This window comes from Plecotus auritus (assembly GCF_963455305.1).
Source record: "Plecotus auritus genome assembly, chromosome: 2".
Classification (NCBI taxonomy): domain Eukaryota; kingdom Metazoa; phylum Chordata; class Mammalia; order Chiroptera; family Vespertilionidae; genus Plecotus; species Plecotus auritus.
In genome coordinates, this window is record NC_137771.1 from 32,996,132 (window position 1) to 33,016,483 (window position 20,352).

A 20,352-nucleotide genomic window follows, 5' to 3' on the forward strand; every position below is an offset into this window, starting at 1 on the left:
CCTTCCTCTCTGAAATCAATAAAAATATATTTAAAAAATTTTTAGGCCCAGCTGGCATGACTCAGTGTTTGAACATCGACCTATGAACCAAGAGGTCACAGTTCGATTCCCGGTCAGTGCACATGGCCAGGTTGCAGGCTTGATCCCCAGTGTGGGGCATACAGGAGGCAGCCAATCATCACTGATGTTTCTATCTCTCTCATCATTGATGTTTCTATCTCTCTCTCCCTTCCTCTCTGAAATCAATAAACAGGTTAAAAGAATTTAGGTAGCTAAATGGATTTAAAAGTATTATGACATTGACATTTACAAAGTTCAGAAATAGAAAAATATAAGATCTCAACAGTAAATGGACAAAGAACATAAACAATTCACCAAAAAAGACAAAGTGCCAATAAATACAACTCATTCTCTACAGCAAATGAAAACAAGATGCTATTTTAACCTATTTAATTAGTAAGATTTTTAAAAAATGGTAGGAATATAAATTGGAACATGTCTAAAAATCTAATATTAAAAAATGGACCAGGACGGGAGATACATATCCAAGAGCTGTTTGAATTGAGGCCTCGGTTACGCTCTAAAGCAGCAGCAAGACTGAGGTCGGAGTTTTATGGAAAAGCACCCCTGATAGGGAACAGGGAACAAGGACTGAGGAAAGAGAGACGGCAAGAAACAGGAATAGAAAAAGCTAGAAAAAGTCATAGAGAAAATCTTATTTGACCTTGTCATTTTCATTCATTTGATGAATATATCCTGAGCTCTTGCTATATGCCACACTAATGCTTGAAATGCATCACTAAATAAAATGTGTTACACGGTCCTGCTGCCTTGGGTTCCTGTTTAGTAAATAAAAAAATAAATAAATAAGTAATTACAAACTCAGGTAGGGATATGAAGTAAATAAACATTTAAAAAATAGATAAAGAATTGGCAACATGTTCAGTATCATTTATGTTGACAGAAAAAAAGATCCATCAGTGGTCTAAAAGTCATGATTCTGGGAAGATGAGAAATGAGACAAGACTATTGGACTTGGACAGAATGAAATCACTCGTGTCCTGAGAGAGATTAATAGTGGTTGTGAGAGAAGTCAGCATGGAAAGGGTTGAATGAAGAAGGAATGGGAGGAACAGAAATGGGAGTTGAGATTATTAATCATTTTTAAAGGAATCTGGCTATAAAGGGAAGAAGAGAAACAAGGTGTCTGTAAGAAATGGCAAAGACAATTAAAGGAAAAGATCTGAGACTATCTGAAGTCAGGAAGAACCAGCAGAGATGGTAAGAGAGACATCTTGGCCTCTTCATCACCACAGTCAATCCTTACTAAGTCCAGTCCATTCTCCTGGATAAGGTCGCTCTACAAATCTGTCAATTAACAGGTTACACTCTCTTCTATTTAAAAAATGACAACTTTCTTCAACCCCACATTCCCTTTCCGATATTGCCATCTCTCTTTTTCCTTTCAATATGAAACTTCTTGAAAGAGTTGTTTATTTTCAGTTTCATTTTCTTACCTCCTCTCATTCCTCAACCTTCTGCCCCAAACCCTGCCTTTGACCTTACCAAAATCATTTATGACTTTAACTTACAAAATCTAACTTCCCATTTCATGACAGCATTCTCTCCCATTTCCCTCGTCACACCTTCTCGGTCTCCTTCTATAAGTCTCTTAAATACTGGTGTGCTTCAGGATTTTGAATTTAGCTCTATGTTTTTCTTAAATACACTCCCTGGGCAAGCTTATATATCCCCACTAAGGGCCCAGTGCACGAATTCATGCACCTTGAAAGGAACTGTGGGCCACGAGGCTGCGGTGGGCACAGAGGCGGCCCCACCCTCCACGGCCCACAGTCCCCTGTCCCCCTGCAGCCCCTCTCCTGCCACTGCCACTCCCATGCGCTTACAGCACCAGCCCTGCTTGCACCCGCTGACAGCACAGAGCAAGAGGAGGTAGAGAAACCTTCAGGGGCGATCAGGGCCAGCAGCCGCCACTTGCACCCGCTGACAGCGCCGAGCAGTCGTGGCCAGTGCCGGGCACTGGCAGCAGGTGCGAGCAGCAACTCCAGCGCTGGCAGCAGTTGCAAGTGGGGCTGGCACCAGCAGCAGGCTCGAGTGCTGGGCAGGACTGTGGTGTGTGGGAACAAAGAATTTTCAGTAACCACCATAGGCTCGCCCCAATGACAGTGACAAGTGCCTTGGTCTGGCACCCCCGCTCACCTACTCCACCATCCCACTGCGGTTGATGCCCGCCATGTTCCGCACTCTGCCACCTGTTGCCAACACTTGCCATGTTCTGCGTGCGCCCCCTGATGGTCAGCGCACATCATAGTGACCGGTTGTTCGGTTGTTCCTTCGTTCGGTCTATTGGCATATTAGGGTTTTATATATATAGATTGCCTCAATTTCTAACTATATGCTTCTGATAACTCCCTGTATATATTTAGTCTCTATTTAACTTCAGCCTTGTACATCCAACATTCTGTTGGACACTTCCTCTTGGATGTCACTAGTATGTCACACACAGTAAGTCTAAAACCTAATTTATGAATCTCCCCACCTCCAAACCTGCTGTTCCCTATCTTAATGTGTGGTACTGACATCCATCTACTTGGCCATAACAGAAATCTAGGCTTCAGCCTTCACTTCTTTATCTTCATTCCCAACATCCAATCAATTTCTACATCCTTTCGGATTTTATTCCACTTGTGTCTCTTGATTCGAACCACACCTCTCCATCCCCTCGACTACTGCCCCACCCCAGTGGTCGGCAAACTCACTAGTCAACAGAGCCAAATATCAACAGTACAATGATTGAAATTTCTTTTGAGAGCCAAATTTTTTAAACTTAAACTTCTTCTAACGCCACTTCTTCAAAATAGACTCGCCCAGGCCATGGTATTTTGTGGAAGAGCCACACTCAAGGGGCCAAAGAGTTGCATGTGGCTCGCGAGCTGCGGTTTGCCAACCACTGCCCCACCCTAATTCCCCAACCAGATGTTTTAATTGCCTCTAGGTTTGCTTTTCTCCAATACTTTTCCACATGGCAGCCAGATATATTTTTTTTCTAAAATGCAAATATGACTATGTCACTCCTCCATTCAAAATCCTCCAATAATAATCACTTACTATCTTTAGGTTCTCAGGCTTCATAATGGACAAAAGCTATCCTTTCACTGCAGTAAAACTAGATTCTAGATAAAAACTACCTCATTCCCTCTTGCAAAAAAGTAAGCAGAGGTGAAAGGTGTAGGCTCAGGGAGTGGAAGGGTTAAACTAAGGGCTGATGTAAATAGCAATGCTGCTGAAATACTTACTTTTGGGCAGTGGTGAAGTGGGATAGCTAATCCTGGGACTCTCAACTGAGCTTGGATCCTTGAGAAGTGTGCTAAAGTATTCCAGGTCAGAAGTGACCCTTCACTATTGGCAGAAACAAAAAAAGAAGGAAACTAATTCCCTCGAGAGCAGTGGTCGCCAACCTTTTGGCCCTTACATACCACCAGCGGACCACCGGTTGGCAACCGCTGCTCCAAAGGTTTCCTTAAACCAGCGGTCGCCAACCATTCAGACTTCACGGACCACCAGTGGTCTGCGGACCACCGGTTGGCAACAGATGCTCTAGAGGGAAGCTTCTCCAATTTAGTCCCACTAAATTCCCATAGATTGAAAGAAAACAATGCACTTACAATTATAAATCAACAAACACATGGGAAGGCAAGCACCATGAGAGTCAGCAGAAACAATAAACAACAGATTTAAACCCCCAAAGACCACAAATATTAGAAGAGTCAGATTAAAAAGACAGAAGAACTATACATTAAGTGTTTAAAGAAATGAAAGGCACAATCATAAGAATGTACAAATATTATTTAAAAGAGATTTAGGGGAAAAAGGAAACTTATAAAAATGAAAAATAGTTTTTGAGATAAAGAACTCAATGAATAGGTTAAATAGCAGATTAGAGTCAGCTAGAAAGAAAACTAGTGACTTGGAAGATATATATCTGAAGAAACTGCCCAGAATATTGAGATGAGATTAAAAAAAAAATATATGACATGCCCTGACCAGTTTGGCTCAGTGGATAGAGTGTCAGTCTGTGGACTGAAAGGTCCCAGGTTCGACTCCGGTCAAGGGCATGTACCTTGGTTGCAGGCACATCCCCAGTGGGAGGTGTGCTGGAGGCAGCTGATCGATGTTTCTCTTTCATCGATGTTTCTAACTCTTTATCTCTCTCCCTTCCTCTCTGTAAAAAATCAATAAAATATATTTAAAAAAAATAAAGTGAGCTTTAAAAAAAAAAAAAATATATATATATATATATATATATATATATATATATGACAAACAAGCTAAGGGATATGGAAAATAAAAGGTCTAACACACTTCTAATTATAGAATCCCAGAAGAAAGAAATAAAGAGTGAAAGATAGGTACTTTTGAAAGGATAATGACTGTAAATTTCTATAAATGAACATAAATCTGGATGTCTAAGAAGTATAATATATCTAGGATAAATAAAAAAGAATGCATGTTGCCTAGCCAGTGTGGCTCAGTAGTTGGTTGAGTGTTGACCTATGAATCAGGGGGTCATGTTTTGATTACTGGTCAGGGCACATGCCAGGTTATGGGCTCGATTCCCCAGTAGGGGGCAGCCGATTAATGATTCTCTCTCATCATTGATGTTTCTATCTCTGTCTCCCTTCCCCTCTGAAATCAATAAAAATATATTTAAAAAATGAAAAAAGAAATACATGTGGTAGTAGCCAGTCTACAAAATAGCCTCCAATGATCTTCACCTCTTGGTATTTATAACCTGTATGTAGTTGTCTCTCAAACTGGGTTGGTCTGTGTGCCTGATAGAATATGACAGAAGTGATGGTATGTCACTTCTGAGATTAGGTTATAAAAGACACTGTGTAGCTTCATCTTGGTGGTTCTCCCTTGGATCACTTGTTCTGGAGAAAGTCAGCTGCCATGTCATGAGCAGCCCTAAGGAGAGGCTCATGTGATGAACAACTGAGGCCTCCTACCAGTAATCCTGGGAGTGAGCCATTTTGAGTAGATCTTTAAGCCCTGGTCAAAATTTCAGATGACTACAGCCACAGCCAATAGCTTGACTGAAACCTCTTAAGATTGACTGTGAGCCCAGAATCACCCAGATAAGCAGCTCCCAGATTCCTGACTCTCAGAAAAACTGGGTGAGGTAATAATACTTAAGCTGCTAAATTTTGGGGTAACTTTTTATACAGGGATAGATAACTAATACACATGCTAAGACCAAAGAGTTTTGAATGGCTCACAAAGGACCTTCTCCATCTGGTCCAGACTGTCTCTCCAGCTTCACTTCAAACACACCACACTTCTTCCAGTTTCTGCAATGCATTCTGTTCTCTCCCACCTTCAGCACTGTGTGCAACTCGCATGTACAGCCCCTGCCTGACACATTCTTCAACATCTTCTCTTCTACGCTCAATATATATACTCCTTAAGCTAACTTCTCCCGATCATTAGAGCAATAATCACATTGTCTGACAAAGTCTTGTTAAATTGGCTGTCCTTCCATTAGACTTCAGGCTTCAAAGTGGCATGGACAATATCTGTCTCCATTATTATACCAACACAGTTCCTAGCACAAAGAAAGCACTCACTAAATGTTTGTCTCTTATAGCCCACAGGATAGAGACAGGCAGGAGGCTAAAGGTGGAAGAACGTAAATATGCTCAGGCAATGATCCAAATGAATCTTCAGCTTAGCAACTGTTGTAACTACAAAAAAATCAAGAAACCCCTATATTATACACAACCTCAGGTTTAGGGAAGGCTTGGGTAGGGTCAAGACTCAAAACTTGGATGGTTTCCAGCTCCTCTCAAGTCAAGCCCCTTGTGTGGTTTTATTATGATCTTCGAATTAAAATCTCTGATCAGACACACCCATTCTTGAAAGCATACTCACAATTTACTCAAAGAAGAAATAGAAAAATTATCATGTTCTATATTTGTAGGACAGTTCCAGCCTATTATGTTGATATTTAAGCTCTGATCATAAATGGTAACTGTGGCATGTGCCTAAATATGAACATATATACATATATGTAAATATATACAGGTCATAAAATATTAATCACTAGGACCCTCTACTGGTGGAAATACCTTACCTGCTCATATGAATGGTCTTATTGCCCTCTAGTGACCACAACCTATAAAGAGAAAATCCACCAGCAGATGGGAGCATTTCCTGGCTATAATGATAGGGTTTTATGTTCTTTAAGCATCTAATTTTCTCAGATTCTGGTTTATATTACAGGGGTGCAACTCTCAAGACTCTTGGGGGGCTCTCTGGGGGATTTCACACAGCTCCTGCCAGCTGTTAGCGCCAGTGTGAAGCTGCTCTCTCTCCTGCCTCTCATGAACAAGAGGTCAAGGGGAGGCAGAGAAGGCAATGGCTTCACTAGTGAGGGCAAGAACAGCAGCTGTGAATGACTACCCTGGACTCCCTGGGGAGTTAGGAGCAGCTTGAGGAACACATGTTGGTCCTCCCTTGCAGATTATTCACAGTTGTGTACTATATTAAAATGGCAATTCAACGTGGTCTCTGACTTATCTTTTAAATATCTCTAATGCCATAACAAATGATGTAGCAGCAAAGGATGCTATCGTTTTGTTTTTATAAACCATGCCTTGCAAGTTATTTCTACTCAAGACAGAAAAGCCAAGTCTCTTTCAAGATTGAACTAAAATGTCACTTCTTCTATGAAGCCTTTTCTAATTCCCCGGGTGCAAATGACTACGTACTCTGTTCTTTATGCCAGCATATACCTTGTATAAATCAGAATGGTACCACAAATATTATTTCTATTGTTTTTATTTATAACCTATAATTTCTTACTGCTCACATTTGTCTACATGCTTATTTCTCCAGCAAACCCTAAATTTCTTGAGATCATGAACGATGTCTTATTCATTTTTGCACACCCAGCATCAAACACACTCAAAATGTCATCCATAGATCACTGCCAGTTACCAGTCCAAGCAATAAACTCAAAAACTGAAGCATTTAGAAAATTTTATAGCAATTTAAAGAGTAATTCTACATCTGTTGAATCTAATAATAAAAAAATGGGGCTTGTATTTTGCATATTTTAATTTTATTTTTCTGGTAATTTTTATCATATATTATGAAAGTACTGGTCTACAACCAATGGAAACTTTTTAAAACAACGGTCCCTTATCGTGGATAGTTTGAGAAGCACTGAGATGACAGGTAATTTAATGTGTGAGGAAGGGAGGAAAGGAAGAAGGAAAGAGACAAAATATAAGCACTCTGCATAACAGTCAGAAGAAACATACCTATCCTTGTTGATTTTAACACTTCCTTGGAGGGTATTTTCTTCTTTAATTCTCGTAAGGTTTCAACTAGATTCTCTTTGGTTTGATTAGGAAGCTCCAACATAGTTTTCCATCTTTTTATATCTTCTACAACCACAACTCTCTGGGAAAAAGAAAAGTCATTTGGAAAATGGAACATTTTTATTATAAAGACATCTGCCTTCACCTGAGCTAATGGGGCTCCTATTGACATATGAATTATTGATTATGACCTGAACCAAAGCACAGTGTGTGTGAAGCCCCAAATGATGGGTAATTGCTTAAAAGCAGGTCCTGCTTACTGCAAATCAGAAAGAGAGTTACATCTATTAGGAAAAGTGCAAGTTTTAATCTTACCATGTCAGACACCACTGGGCACTTAGCAGTGAGAAGCAATAAGGATGAGAAGAAAAGAAAAACAATGTTGAGGTGAATCAACCCTATAGCTTACTTAAGTGTTTTAATTCATAGATGAGGACAGAGAACAGAAAAGTCATAAAGACATATTTATTTCAACAATAAAAGCACACTTCAAAAGCTCCCTGCTTCCTAGATGATGAAATAAACCGGTCTCGTTTGAAGAATTTTTTAAAACTTCAAACATATAGAAAGGTAGAGTAATTCACTATTTAATAATAAAAAAGTTAAGCCTTAGCCGGTTTGGCTCAGTGGATAGAGTGCCAGCCTGCAAACTGAAGGGTCCCAGGTTTGGTTTGGGTCAAGGGCAAATGCCTGGGTGGGCTCAATCCCCAGTAGGGGGCGTGCAGGAGGCAGACAATCAATAATTCTCTCTCATCATTGATGTTTCTATCTCTCTCCCCCTTTCCCTTCCTCTCTGAAATCAATAAAAAAATATTTTTTTAAAAGTTAACATTTTGCCATTTTTTATAAATAAAACATTAACATTCTTTCATTAAGTATAAAATTTTAATTAAGAAATCTGGTTGAAGGGATAGGAAAGTTCTTTGTTCTGTTGCAACTTTTCTGTAGTTGCAACAGAACAAATTATTTCAACTAAAGAATTTTTTAAAAAAGTAAACAGAGACAAAACAATAAAGTTGTTTTTATAATTAAAAAATCTTGCCCTAACCGGTTTGGCTCAGTGGATGGAACGTCGGCCTGCAGACTGAAGCGTCCCAGGTTCAATTCCAGGCAGGGGCATGTACCTTGGTTGCAGGCACATCCCCAGTAGGGGGTGTGCAGGAGGCAGCTGATCGATGTTTCTCTCTCATCGATGTTTCTAACTCTCTATCTCTCTCCCTTCCTCTCTGTAAAAAATCAATAAAATATATTTTTTTTAAAAAAAGAAGGTATAAATATCATATCATTCCACACCTTGCTTTTTCACTCAATATATTTTCTTTATTTATTCATATTGATATATATAAAGCCAGATAATATACTTTAATAGTATTGGAGAGTCTTCCATTATTGTTACTAGTATATACAAATGCCTTAAAAGTTTTAAAATCTATTCCCCTAATTAATTAATATTCAGGATTACAGATAGTGTTATTTAAGATATATTTTTTAGAGGTCCAGTGCATGCAATTCGCATACTCGGGGCGGGGGCGGGGGGGGGGAGTCCCTCAGAGCCCGGCCTGCACCCTCTTGGAATCCAGGAGCCCTTGGGGGATGTCCAACTGATGGCTTAGGCCCACTCCCCAGACATCCTTAGCGCTGCCGCGGAGGCAGGAGAGGCTCCCGCCACTGCCGCTGTGCTCACCAGCTGTGAGCCTGGCTTCTGGCTGAGTGGCGCTCCCCCTGTGGGAGCGCACTGACCACCAGGGGGGAGCTCCTGCGTTGAGTGTCTGCCCCCTGGTGGTCAGTGCACGTCATAGCAACCGGCTGTTCTGCCGTTCGGTCAATTTGCATATTAGCCTTTTATTATATAGGATATATGTGTGAATTTGTGTATAAATGTAAACATAGATGTATATTTCCATGCATAGTGATAAGTTAACTCTTTTTTCACACCAAACCCTGAGAAGACCACAATCTTCATGCTGTTTCCTTAGACCAATGAAATTTTTCTCAAACATGGTAGTCTTGTTTTGGCTCTCAGCTTCACATGGGCGTTATTCACCTGAGGATTTATGTGCAATCCCTGTACTGACCCTAAAACCCTAGCCCCTAAGCATTACATCTGGTTTCAATAGAACTATTCAACTTCAGCTCTGGGTTTGGATTTCTTCTTTCTTCCTGGCACCTGAGGATTTCTCCTTCTTGCTTTCAAATTCACCTCAGTATTAGAGACTTTTTAAAAAATATATATGTTTTTATTGATTTCAGAGAGAGGAAGGGAGAGGGAGAGAAATATTCATGCTAAGAGAGAATCATTGATTGGCTGCCTCTTGCCCACCCCCTACTGGGGATGGAGCCCACAACCCTGACTGGGAATGGAACCATGACCTTTTTGTTCATGGGTTGACACTCAACCACTGAGCCACACTGGCAGAGCTGTACTGGAGACTTTCTACATAGTTAGAATGAAGTTCAGGGTTCCACTCAGCTCATTCCAGCATATGGAACTAGAAGCCCAAACTCTTTAGCATGGCATAAAAGGCCTTACATGACTTGGCTCCTGACATCCTAACAGCTTCATCATTTGTTCCAGATACATCAACCAGTAAATGAATCACAGTATTTCACACTCTCTGCCTGGGATGTTCTTTCTTTGCCTATTTATTTTTTAAGACTCTCTTCAAGCATCACCTCCTCTATGAAGCCATCCTTGACTCTCTCCAAACACATTTGACCATATTCCTTTTTGGGTCCCTTTACAATCTGTACAGATTTCTATTACTATATCTCTGATTTCTGCATATATTTATCTAGAAGGCTGTCTTCCCCACTGGACTATGAACAACTTGAGGGCTGGAACAATTAATTTGTCTATCTCCAGTGCACAGTAAGTGTAACTGAACAAAACCATTTCTACCCTCAAAGACTAAGTACAATACTGTTCTCAGATCTGAAATTTTAGGGCAGAAATAGAAAATATAGCCGTCAGTTCTAGAGCAGAAGAATTCCATAAACATCAAAGAATGCTCCCTTATTTCCATCCAAATGTGGACCCCAACACATATATTTCAAATTTGTATCAGAATTATGGGGAGGAACAAGGGAGTGAACAAGAAATACCAATGGTGTAGCTACAATTAGTAGTGGAATCGTTACTGCCAGAAAGAAGAGGTGTTTTCCAAAATACCACCTGGTCTTACAGTTGTGGATGGCTGAATTATCAAGTTTGACAAAACCAATTAGGGACAATGACTCTCTCATAAGCAATAACATGAGCACCATTCCACTGGTGGGGGCAAGGGACACATATTGGCTAGTCCAGTGGTCAGCAAACCGCGGCTCGCGAGCCACATGTGGCTCTTTGGCCCCTTGAGTGTGGCTCTTCCACAAAATACCACGGCCTGGGCAAGTCTATTTTGAAGAAGTGGCATTAGAAGAAGTTTAAGTTTAAAAAATTTGGCTCTCAAAAGAAATTTCAATCGTTGTACTGTTGATATTTGGCTCTGTTGAGTAATGAGTTTGCCGACCACTGGGCTAGTCAATCCTACAAAGGGAGGAAAGGTTTATAGAGCATTCTTAAGTGCTGACCCTAAAAGGATTAGCATGTTCTAAAATCTTTTAGTAATAAAAAAATCTCCTATTGCAACCAACAGAAGAAATTACTTAAGGGAGTAAAAGGAGATTATCCAAATTAACCTTTACCATTCAAATGTACACTACATGAGCTCTACTGAGTATCACTTTCATTAAATGCGATAAGGCTATGGCAAAATTACTTGTACCACACTGATAACAGAAGTACAATGGTCCTAATATTCTAAGATTTTTATACTTCCTTTGCATGGCATTCTGAAACCTCCACTTTTTTAAATAGTTCACCCTATAGGGGGCAGACTGTAGAATCAGATTGTCCAGTTCAAATCCCAGCTCTCTGACCTTGAGCAAACTATTTAATCTCTCTGCCTTATATACTTCACCTGTAAAATATAAATGATAGCTCTGGCCGGGTGGGCTCTATTAGTTGGAGCATTGTCCCACACACCAAAAGATGGTGGGTTAGATTCCTGGTCAGGACACATATCTAGGTTGCAGTTTTGATCCCCGGTTGGGGTGGGCACGGAAGGCAACCAATCAATGTTTTTCTCTCACATTGATGTTTCTTCTCTCTCTCTCTCTCTCTCTCTCCCTCCCTCTTTCTCTAAAAATCAATGAAACATATCGTCGGGCGAGGATTAAATCATCCATTTCACAGAATTTAAAGTTATTATGAAAAGCACTTAACACAATGCCTGGCCCATAGAAATGGCTCAATAAATGTTAGTAGTACTCATTACTACTATTATCACCCCCATCATCCTCAGCTCTAGTTCTAGTTTTACTACACAAGCCTCTCCTTTTCTGTACATGAAAAGAGGAAACTACCTGTTTTTATTGCATTCTAAATAAAAACATTCTATATGTTTTTATTACATTTTATTACATGCTTAACCCTTTCAACATGCACTTATTTATTTAGACCTTATAACAACACTGTGCAGGTTAGATATTATTTCTGATGTTACTGATGAGGAAATTGAGGCTTGAATATTCAGCAGATTCTTGGCATTAAAATGTGATGCTAGTGTGTAGGACTAAGTCATTTGGCAGAGAGTAGACCTAGCTAACTCTCTAGAACTCACATTTAACTCAACTTGATTTTAATTTGTCATTGTGTACACATGAAAGTAGGTGTGTGTGTGTGTGTGCACAAAGGAAAGAGAACAGCAAGTACCACTTACTGAATGGCTATCTGTCACTACTTCCCTCTACCTAGTCAAATCTTTCCATCCCTTTGGTTGCTCTGGCCAGTAAAAGAGACACTGAGCTCTCTCCTCTCTTAACTCTTAACCATTTTTGTCGAAAAAACAGTTTGTAATGGATCACATATGATTTTGTATCATTACTTAATAATTTCTTTTGCTATGATGCTCTAATAGGAAGTCCCATGAGGATTCATACTTTGACCTTAAATTTCCCTTATGGTTCCTAGAGTACCTCAGCATAGTGCTGGGCATAAATTTATCTCTATATATAAAACCCTAATATGGAAATAGACTAAATGGCGGAACAACCGAACAACCAGTCACAATGATGTGCACTGACCACCAGGGAGTGCACGCAAAACATGGTGGGCGTCGGCAGCAGGCAGCAGAGCACAGAACATGGCGGGCATCGGCCTCAGCAGGATAATGGAGCAGATGAGTGGGGGCGCCAGACCAAGGTGGGGCGCCGGTCGCTGTCATCGAGGCAAGCCTCTGGTGGTTACTGAAAATGCTTTCCTCCTGCGCAGGCCACTGTCTTGCCGGGTGCTCACATCTGCTGCTAGCGCCGGCCCCGCTCGCACCCATTGCTGGCGCCGGAGCCATGCTCACATCCATGCTCACACCGGCCCCAATCGCTCAGCGCTGTCAGCGGGTGCGAGCCACGGCTGCTGGCCCAAATTGCCCCTCAGGGCTTCTCCACCTTTCCCTGCTCCTGAGGGGTAATCGGGGCCGGCAGCCGCCACTTGCACCCACAACCAGCGCTGGAGCTGTCACTTGCACCCACTGACAGTGCTGGCTCCACTCACACCCGCTGCTGGCACTGGCCCTAATCACTCCACGCCATCAGCGGGTGCGAGTGGGGCCGGCGCCGTCAGCGTGTGGGAGCAGCGGCAGCGGGAGTGGGGCTATTGGCAGACAGCGGAGACCGGGGCCATGACAGGAGGGGCCAGGCGGGGACACAGAGGATGGGCCAAGACCCACCCCTGTGCCCACCGCAGACTTGCGGCCCACAGTTCCTTTCAAGGTGCATGAATTCGTGCACCGAGCCCCTAGTTTCACAATAATATTTATAAAATAGTTTAATATCCAGACCATGCAAGGGCATTTCCAAATAAAGATATTCTTATTTTTACCTACAATGTAGTGAAGCACAGTAAGCTCCAGCTTGTAAAAAACTGCTGTTTGAATTATCTGCTATTGTTAGATAGTCCCTAGTCCTGTAAACTCTGTCACTGTAAACTCTTGTCATTGTAAACTCTGTCACTTTAAGACAGTCACTTATTCTATAAAATGACTTTGTTTTAGTTCAAATAATAGAAAAAGATAAAAACTGTCTGACCTTGCAAGCTAGCCATCCAATGTAATAGACTAAAATAGACTAATACTGATAACAATTCCCATATTGTTATGCCAAGCACAAACTCATTATGTATTCAAGGTTACAACTGTCTGTAATAATAACTCACACAGAGCTCTTTGTAATATCTGCAAACAAAGAGGCTCAAAAAGTATAAATACGGAAAAACTTTCTGTATGGGATGCTCAGAGATTTGGAAAAGACACCTCCCCCTGGGCCGTGCGCGAATAAATGACTCCTAATTAATTGGCTCATTAAGGCATTTTTATCTCATTCGATAATTTACAATACAAGAGTAGCAGGCACTATGTTAGGTCTTGGAGCAGAATTAGAACATAAGACACTATGGTCCTCATCCTCAGGAGTTCATAGTAGACTGGGGAAAACTTCAGGTAATTAGATAGTTATAATATAGTAAGATAAGTGCTATAACAGATATGTGAGCCAAGTGAGTATTGAAGAGGGAAGGATTAACTCCCCCAAAAGACCTAGAAAGCATTTCAAAATTCACTTATTTAACAAATATTTATTGACTTAATATGTGCCAAGCACAGTGACAAGTCCAAGAATACAAAGGTAAATAAAATACCCAAGGTCCCTGTACTCATAAAATTTATAATCTAGAATTCAGAAGGAAAGTTGCATTTAAGTGGGCTGACAAATGAGTAAGGATTCACTCTGTAAAAAGAGAGAAAAGCTTTCTATGAAAAGGGACCAACATTATTCAAAGCCCTGGAGACATAAAAGAGAATAGCTTATACAGAGCATAGCAAGAAATGAGTTGTGGCTGGAAAGTACTCCTGTGAATAGAGGGCTACAAGGGATGAGAGGACAAGGCTCACTGGGTCAGAACAGAAAGGGTAACATATGCCATGGCAAGGCTTTTGGAGTTTTAGTTCATTTGGCCATTCAGAAAAATGTATTGCAGACTTCTATATGCCAAACCCTGTGCCAGGCACAGGGGACTCAAAATCAGTAAGACATACTCTTTCAAGAAGCTTAGAGTAGTGTAGCAGGGCACAGGCATGTAAATGTTAAGAAACATTTACAATTAAGCAAATCAAGTGCAATGATAGGGGCATGTTTAAGATACAGGGATGTAAAACTGAATAAAGGAAACATCATTTAAAATGGAGTTGGACCAAACTCTACTGTGGGGAGAAACCAAGATGGCAGCATAGGTAAACACCTAAACTGCTGCCTCGCACAACAATTTCAAAACTACAACTAAAAGACAGAACGGACATCATCCAGAACCACAGGAAAGCTGGCTGAATGGAAATTCTACAACTAGAAGGAAAGAAAAAAGCACACGGAGACTCAGAGGAGCTGCAAAAGGCTGAGGTACGGAGACACACGCGGAGAGGACGGGTGGCTAAGTGCCTCGCTGGCTTTCTCTAGCAGGAGGGAGACAGAAACTCCTGACTGCACTGAACCCCAGTTCTGACTGCACTGAACCCCAGTTCTGGGCGAGACCCTGGGGACCCAGACTCATACGGGGGGAATCTGGACTGTCAGGAAAAGAGAAAAGCTCACGGAAACTCAGGGAAGCCGCAAAAGGCAGAAGTCTAGAGGCACGCATGCGAGTGCGCACAGAGAGGACCGACTGCTGAGTGTGCCGCTGGCTTTCTCTAGCGGGAGGGAGACGGACGCTCCAGACTGCGCTGAACTCCAGTTCCAGGCAAGAATCTGGGAATCCAGATTCATTGGGGGAGAAACTGGACTGTCTGGCAGTGGGCGAAACTCGAGGGCGGCTTTCTCTCAGAAGTGCTTGCAGTGATTACCGAGGGACACTGAGACCCAGGGGCCTCATAGGGCAGGGCTGATGGGAAGCCAAGGCTGTCTGCTCAGCCCTGAGACTCTGCCCCATCCAAGCTGAGCACAGAGGCTTTTGCAATTATGCAAGCCTTTTTTTTTTAAAAAAAATATATTTTATTGATTTTTTACAGAGAGGAAAGGAGAGGGATAGAGAGTGAGAAACATCGATGAAAGAGAAACATTGATTCAGCTGCCTCTTGCACACTCCCCACTGGGGATGTGCCCACAACAAAGGTACATGCCCTTGACTGGAATCGAACCTGGGACCCTTCAGTCTGCAGGCCGACGCTCTATCCACTGAGCCAAAGCAGTTAGGGCAATTTTGCAAGTCTTGTCCCATAAGGCTGTCTCCAGCACAGAAGTTCTCCCAGCGTACACACAGCTGATCCTCATAGCCAACTGGCCTGGAGGTCAATTCCTCCCAGTGATACCAACAACAATCAAGACTTAACTACAACAAGGCTGTGCACACAGTCCACAAAGGGGTGCACCAAGAGTGTCCACCTCAGGTAACTGGGAAGGCTGAGCCACTGGGCCATATAGGACACCTAGCACACAAAGCTACTTTACCAACTCAGGGAAGCAGGGAAAATGCAGAGACAAAGAAACAGATCACAAACGAAAGAAATGGAGGAAAGCAAACTACTGGATATAGAGTTCAAAACCACGGTTATAAGGTTTTTCAAGAATTTCGTAGAAAAGGCCAATAAATTTAGCGAGACCATCGAGGATATGAAAAAGGACCAACTAGAAATTAAACATACACTGACTGAAATAAAAAATATTATACAGAGACCTAACAGCAGACTAGAGGAACGCAAGAATCAAGTCAAAGATTTGAAATACAAAGAAGCAAAAAACACTCAACCAGAAAAGCAAAAAGAATCCAAAAATTTGAAGATAGTGTAAGGAGCCTCTGGGACAACTTCAAGCGTACCAACATCAGAATTATGGGGGTGCCAGAAGAAGATAGAGAGCAAGATACTGAAAACCTATTTGAAGAAATAATGACAGAAAACTTCCCCCACCTGGTGAAAGAAATAGACTTACAAGTCCAGGAAGCACACAAACCCCAAACAAAAGGAATCCAAAGAGGACCACACCAAAACACATCATAATTAAAATGCCAAGAGCAAAAGACAAAGAAAATATTAAAAGCAGCAAAAGAAAAACAGTTAATTACCTACAAGGGAGCACCCATACGATTGTCAGCTGATTTCTCAACAGAAACTATGCAGGCCAGACGGGAGTGGCAAGAAATATTCAAAGTGATGAATAGCAAGAACCTACAACCAAGATTACTCTACCCAGCAAAGCTATCATTCAGAATTGAAGGTCAGATAAAGAGTTTCACAGATAAGAAAAAGCTAAAGGAATTCATCACCACCAAACCAGTATTATATGAAATGCTGAAAGGTATTCTTTAAGAAGAGGAAGAAGAAGAAAAAGGTAAAGATAAAAATTATGAACAACAAATACATATCTATCAACAAGTGAATCTAAAAATCAAGTGAATTTAAAATCTGATGAACAGAATAAACTGGTGAATATAATAGAATCAGGGGCATAGAAAGGGAGTGGACTGACAATTCTCGGGGGGAAAGGGGTGTGGGGGGTGCAGGAAAAGACTGGACAAAAATCATACACCTATGGATGAGGACAGTGGGGGAGTGGGTAAGGGCAGAGGGTGGGGTGGGAACCGGGTGGAGGGGAGCTATGGGGGGAAAAAAGAGGAACAATTGTAATAATCTGAACAATAAAGATTTATTAAATTTAAAAAAAAATGGAGTTGGACCCCCTGGCCATGGGCAAGGAGACACCTGATTGGTGGTGTTGCTCTCTTTTTTTTTTTTTTTTTTTTTAATATATTTTATTGATTTTTTACAGAGAGGAAGGAAGAGGGATAGAGAGTTAGAAACATCGATGAGAGAGAAACATCGATTAGCTGCCTCCTGCACACCTCCCACTGGGGATGTGCCCGCAACCAAGTTACGTGCCCTTGACCGGAATCGAACCTGGGACCCTTCAGTCCGCAGGCTGACGCTCTATCCACTGAGCCAAACCGGTTTTGGCAGTGGTGGTGTTGCTCTTATATCAATCAGGGGCAAAGCAGATGGACAGTCCTTAGTTCATTCTAGCTTGATGCCTGTGTCAGTGGCCAAAGCTGTTTCATGCCTGAGGCACATAAAAAATAAATAAATAAATAAAATGGAGTTGGGAGGCCAGAAGGAGCTGTCATGCACTACGATTAGACCCCAATAGGAAGGGAATATCTTGCATTCCCAACAAAAAATGTTTCTACTTTACTAGGAGGAAGATTTTCTGTTTTGCCCAGCAACAAGCCTGACCAATAGGAACCCTCAAAAGTCGTTCAATTAGAAGCCATTACCACTCTGCACTCTCTCTTTCCTCCAATGGACTTATCATTAAAGTACCACCCCCTCCCAACTTCCTGTTGTTGTTGTTTTTTTCTATAAAATTTCCTCTCCTTTGTTTGCTGGACTTGCCTATAGTTTTTGCAATAGCATGCTTGTGTTGAATTTCAATTCTCTGCCATTCCCAAATAAACCCATTTTTGCTGGTAAAAATAACTGGCTATTTTTAAGGTCAACAAGAAGAGAGTGATCAGATTGGCTCTGTATCTGGGAGACACAAAGGTGGTCAGGAAAGGTCTCATAGTACAGGAGACTCTTAAACTAAGTCATGGGGAACAAATAAGATTTCATAAAGTAGAAGAAAATAGCAAACACTTGCATAGTACTTAGAATGTGCCAGGTGCTGTTTCAAGCACTTTACATATGGAGTGGGGCAAAAGTAGGTTTATAGTTGTGAGTACACAAAACACAGAGTTCATTCCTGTATTATTATTATATTATTTTCCATACAAACAACTATAAACCTACTTTTGCCCCACTCTGTATATTGAGTCACTCCAACTTCATAACTAACATAAAATAGGTTTTATTATTAATCCCATTTTATAAACGAGGAAAAACACAGAGGTTAAATAACTTGTCCAACATCACACCAGTAGTAATGGCAGAGCTGGGATTTTAACCTAGGCAGACTGGTTCCAGTCTCTTTTTAATTATATACCATATCCCCTCCAAGACAAGGGAGTAAAGCCATTCTAGGCAAACAGGAAAGTAATGCAAAGGTACAGAAGTATGAAAGAGCACATCTTTGGCCAACTGTGAGTGGTTGACAGTGGATGAAATGTACATTAAAGAAGAGCCAGCAGGGGATGAGGCAGGCAGGTGCCAGGTCACGGAGAGCCTTGAGTGTCATGTAAAAAAATGACTTTATTGATAGGTAATGAGAAACCACTGAAGGATTAGGCAGGGAGATGACTTGAGTAGATTTTTTTTTTTTTTTTTTTTTTTACTTACTTCTCTGGTTTAAGTGTAGAGGGAAGAATGACAGGGGATGCTAAGTAACCAGATCATGGAACTGCTCTAGATAAGAGCTAAGAAAAATTTTTAATTTAAGAGATGTAAGGACAAGAAAGATTTTTAGGAGGCAGAAGTGAAAAATTGGCTACAAGAGAGAAAAGAGTTAATGATGGTTTCTGTTACTAGCCCTAGTTACTTAGTATCTTAACTAATAAAAGAGTAATATGCAAATTAACCATCACTCCATCACAAAGATGGTGGTGCTCATAGCCACAAGATGGCGGCACCCAGTCCTCTCAGCCCCGCCAGAGTGCCCCAGTCCCAGGGGGCAGCCGCTGAGAGCGGGCAGCATGAGTGGCCTGAAGCGATGAGGCAAGCATTCCGTGCTCAGCCGCGGATGGGCCCCTGGGCCACGGAGAGCCTCTGGGCTGCGGAGAGCCTCTGGGCCACGGAGAGCCTCTGGACCATGGAGAGCCTCTGGGCAGCGGGCATGGAGCAGCCAGGCCCCACAGAGAACTACTGGCACACGGATTCGTGCACAGGGCTACTAGTATGGATATAAAAGTAAATACGGGAGAATAAAGGTCAAGCTTGAAAGAAAAGCTATTGCATTTAATAGAAATGTTATCCTATATGCCTACTGTTTATTCTGATTCCATAATCTTCATATGACTTATTCTCATCATCATACAGTGATTCTCAATTGGGCACAAGTAGAGATATAGAGGGTAGAAGGGGCAGGTAGAAATAAATTAGAATCTGGGTGTTTGTATGTGAATGTAGGTGTAGTTTAATTATTACTCTCCTCTTTTTCTTCCAGTCTAATATCACAATCCTGCTCACCACCATCTCTCATTAAGAATCACTACTGTATACAATTATCCATGAATACTATGAAAAAACAGAAGCAGTTGAAAACCTTGAACTGCAAGACAAGGAGAGATTTTAAAGATCAGTAGGTCTCAACCAAGGGCTGCTTAGAAATATGTGAGGGCATTTCTGGTTGTCACAGTGGGAGGTGCTATTGGCACTTAGTATCTGAGGGCCAGGGATGTTACTAGTAAACTTCCTACAACTCACAGGGCAGTTCCAAATAATGAAGAATTATATTACCCCAAATGACAATAGTGGTCCTTTAAAGAAACACTGATATTATTCAATCCTACATTTTTAAAAATATATTTTTTTATTGATTTCACAGAGGAAGGGAGAGGGAGAGATAGAAATATCAATGATGAGAGAGAATCATTGATTGGCTGCCTCCCTGCAGGCACCCCACTGGGGACTGAGCCCACAACTTGGGCATGTGCCCTTGACTGGAATTGAACCCGGGACCCTTCAGTCCAAAGGCCAATGCTCTATCCACTGATCAAAACCAACTAGGGCTCAACCCTTACATTTTATGGAGAGGACAAACTGAGACCCCAGAGAAGAAAATGGCTTGCTGAAGATCACCCAGTTGCACAGTAAAGACTAGAAACCAGGCTTCTGTTTACACTCCCCTTCACTGCTTTCTAATCCGAGTCTGGTAAGCTCTTGGGAGCACAAACATTAGGAGTCCAGTGGAGGAAGGGGAACCAATAAAGGAAACAGAA

At 41.5% G+C, this 20,352-nt stretch overlaps 1 protein-coding gene across 2 annotated transcripts in view; it reads right to left on the reverse strand.

The window, feature by feature from the left end:
* TCEANC2 (transcription elongation factor A N-terminal and central domain containing 2) overlaps window positions 1–20,352 on the reverse strand; it is a 40,535-nt gene that overhangs the window by 18,361 nt on the left and 1,822 nt on the right. For both annotated transcript variants that reach the window (XM_080657629.1, XM_080657630.1), the window contains one exon: window positions 7,347–7,488. In XM_080657629.1, the coding sequence (XP_080513755.1) occupies window positions 7,347–7,488 (142 nt within the window). The remainder of the gene's footprint in view (window positions 1–7,346; window positions 7,489–20,352) is intronic.